Source organism: Elephantulus edwardii, unplaced genomic scaffold (genome assembly GCF_000299155.1).
Source record: "Elephantulus edwardii isolate Elephantulus edwardi_28Jun2011 unplaced genomic scaffold, EleEdw1.0 scaffold00127, whole genome shotgun sequence".
NCBI classification, from domain to species: Eukaryota; Metazoa; Chordata; class Mammalia; order Macroscelidea; family Macroscelididae; genus Elephantulus; species Elephantulus edwardii.
The window spans coordinates 1,644,593-1,655,016 of NW_006399877.1; the positions used below are offsets into that span (position 1 = coordinate 1,644,593).

The following is a 10,424-nucleotide window of genomic DNA, read 5'->3' on the forward strand; positions in this document are numbered from 1 at the left end:
GCTGCGTACCCAGGTCCCCACGCGGCCTGCCCAGGTCCCCACGCTGCGTACCCAGGTCCCCACGCGGCCTGCCCGGTCCCCACGCTGCGTACCCGGGTCCCCACGCTGCGTACCCGGGTCCCCACGCGGCATGCCCGGTCCCCACGCTGCGTACCCAAGTCCCCACGCGGCATGCCCGGTCCCCATGTGGCCTGCCCGGTCCCCACGCTGCCTGCCCAGGTCCTCACGCTGCATACCCAGGTCCCCACGCTGCGTACCCAGGTCCCCACGCTGCGTACCCAGGTCCCCACGCGGCATACCCGGTCCCCACGTGGCCTGCCGAGGTCCCCACACGGCGTGCTGAGCGGCCGGGGCCTGGGATCCGCACTCACTCTAGCCTGGCAGGTGCAGTCCACAGACCGTGTAGCTGGGATCTGCAGGAGCAGGTGGGGTGTCAGAGAGCACCCTTTAAGCGCCCTGCAGGTCACAGGACAGTTATGGACCTGTGCTGACTTGCCCCTTCTGCTCCATACTGGACATGCGGCTCTGCCCCAGCCTGACTCGAGGCTGCATAGCCTGTCCTGAGCTTTACGCCCTTCCAGACAGCAGCTCCCCACACATGGAAGGCCCCTCCTGAGCCCTCCCCTGCTAGGGCCTCTTCAGAGAGCAGGACTGCCTGGTCGAGAATTCCAGAAACACACAGACCCAGACAGTTCACACACACACACACGTCCATACACACACAGTGAGGGCTCTCCAGTCCTCGCTCTGAGCGTGCCCTCTGCCCTGCAGGACGTGCACCACGGGAACGGGACACAGCAGGCCTTCTACAGCGACCCCAGCGTGCTCTACATCTCCCTGCACCGCTATGATGATGGGAACTTCTTCCCGGGCAGCGGGGCCCCAGACGAGGTCAGTGAGGTCCTGGCTGCCCCTGTAAGGGGGAAGGAGGGCTGCAGGCAGGCCTGACACGTGGTTTCCTCTCCTTGAACACAGGTGGGCACAGGCCCCGGCGTGGGCTTCAACGTGAACATGGCCTTTGCCGGCGGCCTCGACCCGCCCATGGGTGACACCGAGTACCTGGCCGCATTCAGGTGAGACCCTGGTGGGCCGTGATCCTGCGTACAGGGCGGCGAGTTCACCCAGTGTCCCTCCGCATCCCCCTCTCGGCTCCAGGCTGAGGGACCTCATGATGAGGTGTGTGTCCACAGCTGCCCGGAGCGTGGAGGGGCTGGTGTGGACCTCCAGAGCGGTGAGCTGGTCCTGAGAACAGGGCAGGACAGCCGAGGGCTTTCTGGTGGCCATGTCCTGGGGGATGTCCACTGAGGTCATGTGACGTGGCACCAGTGCTGCCCCTCTGTTCCTGGCGAACTCGCGAGGCAGCTGTGGACACTCCAGCCCCGCCTCCCTCCGGCCCTTTAGACATGGCAGCAACCGGCTTTCAGCCTGCCATCTGCCGCTGGGCTGCAGTTTCCACTGTGCGTCCGGCAGGTGAAGCGGCAGCGGGGGTGGTCACAGTGTGGTGCCGCAGACAGTCCTGACCAGAACCCTGTACCTGTTAGCAGAGCTGTGTCCTCAGGGCCTCCCCCCTCCTGTGGCCCACAGTCCTGCCCGGCCCGTTGTACCCAGTGTGTCTCAGCAAGGTGTGAACGTCTGTGTGGACATGTGTGTCTGTACCTGAGTCACGTGCGCTGCTGTTCTCAGATGTGTGCAAGTCTGTGTGCACAGGTGCCCTGTGGGCTTGTGTCCTGTGTGTGTGACCCTTGTGTACCTGTCGTGTATGTGCGTGCACCTGGATGCCTTGGATGAGAATGTGCTGGAACATGTCTGTGTTCCCTTCTGTGCACGTGCCTCTGTGTGCACTCTTGTTTGTAGGTGTTCTGTGTTTCTCTTTGTGCATGTATTTCTGTGTACACACTTCTCGTATGCCTGTTTCTCTGCGTGGTTTTCTGTGTGCGTTTCTCTGTGTACATGTGTGTGGTTTTCTCTGAATGTGGCATGTCTCTGTTTGCACACATGTTCGCCTTTGTGCCGGCACGCACCTCCACGTGAAGGAATCTGGATGGGACTCTGGGGTTCTGATACAGATTTGGCCACGTGCCGTCAGGCGTAACTTGGACTCTGGGGTTCTGACGCAGACCCGGCCATGTGCCGTCAGGCGTAACTTGGACTCTGGGGTTCTGACGCAGACCCAGCCGTGTGCCGTCAAGCGTGGCTGACGCAGTGACCCACTCCCAGTGCCTAGAGCTTCTCCCAGAAGCAGCGACTTGGACAGGCCCTCGTGGTGGGTCTGGGGTAGGGGCCCAGCCTAGAGTCAGTAAGTGGAGTGACCTGCAGCCCCTCAGGGTGCACCAACCTGCAGGGTAGAGATGGGGGCACCCCTCGGTCATTCACAGAAGACCCGGTCCTCACCTCTCACTTCAGAGGCTGGTCCATCATTGCCCGCCCTCTACCTGGGGGACTTAAGACTCTGCCAGCATCCGAGTTAGCGTCCTCCTCAGCCTCAGCCAGGCCATCTGGGTCTCCGCTGTCCAGGGGGCGAGGACGTGACCGTGCCTCTGAAAGCCAGCAGCGCAGATGTGGACCCATTTCAGCAGCAATGTAGCTGCAACACGCAGTGCCCACCAGCCCTCACCTCCTGCCCATCTCCAGCCAGTCGTCCTGCCTGCACCTCCATTCTTGAGCTCCCTGGGTCTGGGGCACAGGGCCAGGGCTGGTGGAGGCATCTCGGTGGCATGACTCTTCTGTCCTCCCCAGGCCCCGGCACTGCTCAGCCGCTGAGAGGAACCCTTCTCTGGGAGGCCCGTCCAGTCTGTGTTCCGCTTCTGCAAGTGTGGGTCCCTTAGCAAGTGAGCTTTGTGAGGGCCAGAGAGCCCTTCTGAAAAGGAAAGGGTCCAGGATTTGTTTTCTTGATTTTAATGCAGAATAGACTTGAGACTCACAGTGTAGGCAGGAAGGGGATGGGGCTGGCTTGCCCCTTTCCTTCCTGGACCCCATGGGACCGGCCTCACCACATCACCCGCCACCCCACAGTTTGAAGGGTTCAAGCTTGTGATGAAGAGAAGAAAATTGCCCCTAGTGAGACCCAGAAGCAGTAGGTGCTTCCTGCCAGCTCAGAGGCTCAGAGAGGACAGTGATTCAAACCAGTCCCCACACCTGGATGTGACGCGCGCTCTAACCTCTCACTCACCTGCCACGTCCCCAAGGGCCTCTGACGGCAAACAGAGCGGGCTGTCTGCCTCCTGTCTTGTTACACTTGGACATGAATGTGGTGCATGAGGTCGACCAGGTTCTGCGCCATCCACGCAGAGACCAGGGCCCCAGGCCTGCCTGGTGTGCTTCCTGCACGGCGGTCAGTGGAGGCTGTGGTACCACGGCTTCGGGGAAGCTTCCAGAATAGGAGAGTAAGGAAGGCAGGCCTGGTGGGATGCAGCATCCTGGCCCCAGGGCGTCTCCAGTGTCAGCTTCTGATGGGCACTCTGCAGGCCTGGGGGTTCTGATCCAGCCCCAAACATGTGGGCTGTGACTGGGCAGCATGTGGGAGGGCCACGGACACCCCAAGATGGCTACAGCCGTGGGGATTCTGGACAAGTGGAGGGACCCTGAGCTCAGGCTCAGCATGGTGTGTGCAGGGCTGAGGGACCAGGGTGGTGACCTGAGACGGGCAGAGGGCAAGGGACACAGCCCACTCACTCGTCACAGGAAGTAGCCAGGCTGAGTGGCTCTGACCAACCTCTGAGCCCACGAGGGGCTGGCCTGGGTTTGGGAAGCAGTCAGAGGGGCTGGAGGACATCCTGCTCCAAGCTCCTAGGAGGCTGCGGACACGGGGGCCCTGCCGGTGGGCAGATGGTAAGGTTCCGGAAGAGTCTGGAACACAGCAGTGTCTTCCTGACACTCGCAGCCATGGTGGTCAGGAGCCCTCGCCGTCTGTTTCCGGGGCATCCTGAGCGCCTCAGTACTAAGTCTCCACTTCTGAAAGGTTCATGGCAGAACTCGTCGAGTGGCGGTGTCATCTTGACGCCGTAGCAGCCATGCTGGTGAGAAGCCCTCATTGTCCCATCTCTGAGTGGACACATGGATGTCTGCAGCCTCGAACAGCCCAGAGCCACCCCTGGGCCTCAGGTGGCCTGCAGCAAGACTCACCTGGAGTGACCTGTCACAAAGTGGTTGACGAGGGACACTAGGGGCTGCCCATCTGAGAGGCTCAGGTCCTAGAAACAGGCGCTGGGCTTCTGCTTCTCCCCGGGTACCTGCTGTGGCCGTGGTCCAGCTCCCCGGCCCCTCCGACGAGGCCCCGCTCTCGGAGGTGGTCCTCCTGTGTGTGCCACCAGCACACTGCTGACCTGTGAGCCGCGTGAGGGTTGGGGACACCAGCTGCCACACGCTCCGAATGCCGTGTGTGGTGCACAGCTGACCCTGGAGCGGGGAGGGCTGACCTACTCGGGCCTAGTCCCCAGAGACCTGCTTCCTGTTGCCACCACGGTGAACTCCAGGGTCCTAGTGTTCACTTCAGTGCACCACAGGGCCTGGTCATCTCTGTGTGGACAGCTCCATGCCAGGGGAACTGACCTGTGATGTCCAGGGCCCAGTACAGCTTACAGAAAGCTTGGCTGGCCTCGTACCACCCAGACCCTCAGCTGCATCTCAGCTGACTGTCCACCTTCTCCCCACTGGGCAGTACTCGTGCCTATCGCTGTGTGCTGAGGGGCCATGGCCTGGTTGGCCTCACTGCCGCCTGTGCCTCAAGTGGACACCCTCCTCTCCCCACAGGACAGTGGTCATGCCCATCGCTAACGAGTTTGCTCCAGATGTGGTCCTGGTGTCCTCGGGCTTCGATGCAGTAGAAGGCCACCCCACGCCGCTTGGGGGCTACAACCTCTCTGCCAAATGTAAGTGGGCCGCAGCTTGCCGGGGGCAGGGCCCTCTGCACACTCGCATGCCAGGGCTGACCAGTCACTTAGATGGCAGCAAGCGCAGGCTGGAGTCCAGAGGCCTGTACAGGCTCCGGGTCCCGTGTGGCCATGTGAGCCTGCTGCGCCCGGGCCGGAGGCGGGGTGCTCACCTCTGCGGCCCTGATGCACACCTGTGCTGGGCCCGTCCCTGGCTGTGCCCGGCAGATGCCCTTCACGAGGAGGGCCAAGGGCTGGAGGAAGGAGCAGTGTGAGGACCTGGCCCTGCCGCAGGAGAACTGGGATCGGGGCTGCAATGCTGCTGTGTTTGTCTTGGAGGATGAGACCTGGAGGAAGCAGTGGACTTGGGGGGGGGGGTGAGTGAGTGTGTATTTACAGACATCTGCACGCGTGGGAGTGTGTACGTGTATACAGACATCTGCACGCATGGGAGTGTGTACGTGTATACAGACATCTGCACGCACAGGAGCCCATGCATGTGAGCGTGTACATGTCTGGCGTGTGTGCATACGTGGGCTGTGTTCCTGTGCCGATGTGAGTGTGCTGTGTGTGAGGGCACACCCGTGCAGAGCCCCCAGCCGTGGGGGGTGTGGCCATGTACTGAAGACCTGGTGTCCCCTGGGAGTGAAGAGCACCTGCCCTCTCAGGGCTCAGTGATCCCTGCAGAGCTGAGCCACCTTGGAGCCCTGTGAGCCCATGTGTGAGTGTGTGTGCCTGGTCAGTGGGGTCAGTGGCTGCAGAGCGAGCCCTGGTCCCGCCCGCCCAGCGCACTGCAGGGCAGAGCTCCAGGTGACGTGGAGTCCCCAAGTCCCAGCCGCAGGCCTCACCTGGCTCAGCCCTCCACCGCTTGGACTCCCTGTCCCACTGCAGGCTTCGGGTACCTGACGAAGCAGCTGATGGGGCTGGCTGGAGGCCGCCTCGTGCTAGCCCTCGAAGGTGGCCACGACCTCACAGCCATTTGTGACGCCTCAGAAGCCTGCGTCTCCGCCCTGCTGGGAAACGAGGTACGTCATAGGTAACTGTGTGTCTGTGTGTCTGCTGGACACGAGGCTGTTGTCTGTCTCTGCGTGCGCCGGGGATGAGGCACAGGATTGTCCATCTATCTGTCAGTCTGTGTGTATGCCGGGGATGAGGCACAGGGTTATCTGTCTGTCCATCTGTCTGTCTGTGTGCGCACTGGAGGCTGGAGATGGAGAGGTACAAGGCTCTCTGTCTGCTGGGAAGCTAGGTATCGGGCCCTGGGCATGTAGGCCAAGGCCGGGATCCAGGCTGCCCCAGGCCTGTGCACACCATGTGTCTGTGTTCGCTGAGCTCTCCCCAGCCCCCACTCTGTGGCCTCTGAACTAGTCAGAGCCCAGGAAGGTAAAAGCAGGTGGTCCGGGCATGTTTCACATGTGCCCCCCACTGTCTGCCCTCTGAGAGTCAGTCCCTGTGTCCCCGCTCCACCTCACTGTGGACGGTCAGCCCTGTGTCCCTGCACTGTCCGTCCGAGGGACAGGCCTGTGTCCCTCTGTCTCCCATCCATGTCAGAGTCAGCCCCACACCCTGGCACTGTCTGTCCCCTAGAGGGGGAGGAGCGGCCTGCTTTGGGGTCAAGTCACAGGCTGCGTGTCACCTGGTGAGGACGTGCAGTAGACACCCAGAGGCACAGGTGTCAGCGTGTCCTGGCCCTGTCAATACCGGAGGTGGGGGCTGTTGGAGGGCCTCCTGTCCTCGGATGAGATGGGACGCCAAGTCAGGTGCGGGGACCATCATGACAGACACTGAGCTCAGCCAAGGGAAAGGAGGAGCAGGCCCAGGACAGAGAGGACCCCTGTGCAGGGCTGTGTCGTCCCTCCTTGCTGACCGCTCTGAGGGAGGGGCATGAGGAGCCGGTGTGTGTCAGGAGCAGGTCACAGGTGGCCCTGGATGGAAGGGGCCTCCCCTGTCACTGGTGAGCAGGTTAATGACAGCCCACACCTTCACGTGTCGCTGCCCTGCCCACCGGCCCCTTCAGCTGAAGCCCCTCTGCCTTGATCTTGCCACGTGGACTCCCTGCTGCCGGCTGGTGCTCCCTCTGGGTTTGTGATCGTTGACGGCGGTGATGCACAGCTGCGCGAGGTTAGGAGAGACAGCGGGTGCAGCCGCGGCGTGCCAGCGGGCCTCCCGGTGAGGTGCAGATTGTCGTATCCCTGAGTCCCATGGTCCCGGGGCGCCCCAAATCCTCTTCCCCCACGGTCCGTGTAAAGTGCCTCATGATGGAAGCGGGACTGTCCTACCGACTCCTTACTCCTGACCGAGGATGGCCTGTCGTGCCTGGGACAGTGACCACGGGACCTGGTGGCTGATCCCTTGACTGTGTGGAGCCCAGGGCCCGGTCATTTCCACATCAGGTCATGTTCCTTGGCGGCTGGTGATTTGTTGAGTTGGGTTCAGAAGGGGGAGTGTGTGTGGGAATTTGTCTCTGTTGCCATGTTCATATGTACAGTGTGTTGGGCTCGGAGGTGAGATGCAGAGACGGGGTGTAGGACAGGTGTGGGGGTGTGTGTGAGAGTATGGAGTATTATGTACCTGAAACAGGTGGCAGGGGAGGTCCGAGACAGAATGTGCAGTGTTAGACCTGAAACAGGTGGAGGGGTGTGTGTTAGAGCGTGGGAGGTGTCTACCTGAGACGGGGTGGCGGGGGGGATGCACGAGTGTGGGCCGTAAACCTGAGACACATGTGAGGTCGTGTGTGAGAGCGTGGGGGGGTATGCCTGAGACAGGTGTAGGGGGTGAGAATGTGGGGGGTATAGTGAGACAGGTGTGAGATTGTGTGTGAGAATGTAGGGTATTTGCGTGTGACAGGTGTGGGGTATGTATGTGAATGTGAGCTGTATAACTGAGACAAGTCGGGGCACGAGAATGTTCCTGCGACAGGTGTGGGGGGTTGTGCCTGGAGATGGTGTGGGGTGCCTGCCTGAGACATGGATGCCGAGAGCCAGTTTCTGCTCCTGGTGTCTTCACACCACCCTGTCCTTCCCTCCTCTATGTCTGTCTGTCTCCCCTCTCTGTGTCTCTGTCTTCTCTTTCTCTCTCTGGCTCTACCAGTCGCTGTGTCTGTCTGTCTCTCCCTCTACTCTTCTGTCCCTGGTATGTTCCCGTCTCTGTGAGCTCTGTCTGTGTGGAGTTGCATGTGTGGTGTGCAGGGTTCATGTCTGTGTTTTGGGGTCCTCTTAGTCGGAAGGATTTTGTTATGGGCTGTGTCTCCTGGGTAACACTCTGATTTAGTGATTTGTTTTCAGTGACTTCCATTCATTAAGATTTTTATTCCTTCTTTGGTCAATTTTGGAAAATGCTGCTTTACTAGGAAGCAGCTCACTTCAGCCGAGCTTCCAGATTTCTCTCTCAGCAGTGATTGCTGGTGTCCTCTTGTCGGGTGCTCCTGCACCCCAAGGATCCCACACCCTCCAGCCGCTGTCGGTGCACCTGCTCGAGGGTCTGCCTCTCTTTCACTGACCTCTTGCAGCTTGATGTCCTTTTCCAAGGACCAACCCCTCCTGGCCACATGCCCAGGTTTCACCATGCATACACCCTGCTTGCACGACCTCTGAGACAGGTGCTCGTTGGCAGCGTGCAGACATTCAGGACTCTCCATCGCCACCACTCAGAGGCTCTGCTGGATCTGCGTCCGCAGCCTCCTCTTATTCCTGGGTCACCTCATCATGTTATCTGTTGACCACGTGGCCAAAACTTGCTGAGTTGGTGGATCTTTTCAAAGGATCCATTTCCTGCTTCAGTGTCTTTTTTATTTTCTACTTTATTTCCTTTGATCTTTGAAACAACTCTGTCCTCTTGGTCCTCCAACAGGCTCCCACTTTTTTCCTGTCTCTTATTCCTCCTGTCACAGGGCCAGCTCGGGGCTGGGCTGCTGGTAACATGAAGCATTTTCGTCATTTATAACTCAAATGCTTTCTGATTTCCACTTTGATTCTAACATGTTTTTTTGACCCACACTCAATGGTGTTTTTATTCTCAGACACTGGGATCTTGGTTCTTTTTGTTACCTTCAAACGAACTGCACTAAGGCGGGACAAGAGGGGCCGTCTTGGAGCATTCTAGACGGTGCAGGACGCGGCCAGTCCTCGAGGACCCAACATGGGAAACGGTGTTTAACCACCTGCTCTGCAGGGCTCTGTGTGAGCCTGGCCTGTGAGCCGCGTGGGCTGTGTTCCCTGGTCCTCTGTGTGTCCACGCGTCTACACTCGCTCTCTCCCTGTGTCCACACCGTCTACACTCGCCGTCTCCCCGGGTCACCTCAGGTGCTGGTTACCCTTCCCTTAGTCTCCCTGATTTTGAACTCCCAGCCTGCTGTCTCTCAGAGAAGCAGGATCGCCGTTCGGCCCGGCGAGGCTCTCCCAGTTTCCGGGCTGACTGAAGGACGTGTGAGGCTCAGATCTCAGTGTCCTCCCGACGGTCAAGGTTTTCCTCTCTGTACACGTGCTCTTCGCTTCCCAACATCCCTCTCCCACGTGCGGCCTTGACGACAGGGAAAACCTCTGACCACCCTTCCGTGCATAAGCATCCCATCTGACAGGAAGGACTCCAAGGTCAAAGTGACAGTTATGGCTCCAGAGCAGCCTGGCTGGACCACAGCTCGTGATGATCTGGTACTTACGCAGTGATGGACGTCCACCAGGGAGTTCTGGTGGCCGTGTAGTGTGCATTGCCAACCCAAAGACAGGCAGTTCGAGGCCACCACCTTTCTCACAGAACAAAGATGTCCAGTCCCCTTCTGCGTGATTTAGTCTCCGAAATCCCGTGGAAGGCCGGCTGAGTTGGTTCTGACTCAACAACACAGAGCTTGAACTTGAGAACTTGACAGTTGTGTTGGTTTCGTTTGGCAGTTCTGTAATAATAGACCGTTCTGTGATGTGATTCCCTCGTCCTCCACTGTTACGGCCTGGCCTTTGAAACCTGGCCACGTGGGAAAGCGAGGAGGAAGTGCATAGTGAGTGACCGTCTCCAAGTGCAGGCGCCGCGTGCCTGACACGGAAGGTGTTACACCGCCCTCGTTCTGTGCATTGTGTGCCGTGTTCCATCCTTACCTTCCAGGCTTCCTTGTGTGGGGGGAGCCTCTGTGATGAGCGGGCAGCTCTGTCTGATTCCATGTGTGTCCACTACAGCAGCCTGTGCTTTAAGGGCTCGAGAAAGCATGCAGTTGATGATGCTCTTCCCAGACCCACTCTACCCTTCTCTTTTGAGCTGGGCCCCTTTCTCTATGGCCCGGTCCTTTTTTTTCTGTCTTGCCTTCTCATCCGTTGTTCCTTCCTGGCCTGGTCTCCTGTCCCCAGGCCCCTCTAACCCTGCCGTTTCTTCTCTGTCATCCTCTTCACAGGCAGCGTGGAGAGGTGCTGGCCAGGCTCTCACAGGCTGCCCTTGCTCTCGGCATTGCTCCTGGTGGAGCTGTGGCCGTGTCCACCTGGGGGGTGAGCCCTGGGGTGAGCTGCGGCCATGTCCACCTGGGGGTGAGCCCTGGGGTGAGCTGTGGCCGTGTCCACCTGGGGGGTGAGCCCT

General features: G+C 59.9%; 1 protein-coding gene across 1 annotated transcript in view; it reads left to right on the plus strand.

The window, feature by feature from the left end:
• The window catches only part of HDAC4 (histone deacetylase 4), a 61,534-nt gene that overhangs the window by 48,766 nt on the left and 2,344 nt on the right, over positions 1–10,424 (plus strand). Inside the window, exons 19-22 of the mRNA XM_006893439.1 lie at positions 772–891; positions 976–1,073; positions 4,750–4,868; positions 5,760–5,893. Of these exons, the coding sequence (XP_006893501.1) occupies positions 772–891; positions 976–1,073; positions 4,750–4,868; positions 5,760–5,893 (471 nt within the window). The remainder of the gene's footprint in view (positions 1–771; positions 892–975; positions 1,074–4,749; positions 4,869–5,759; positions 5,894–10,424) is intronic.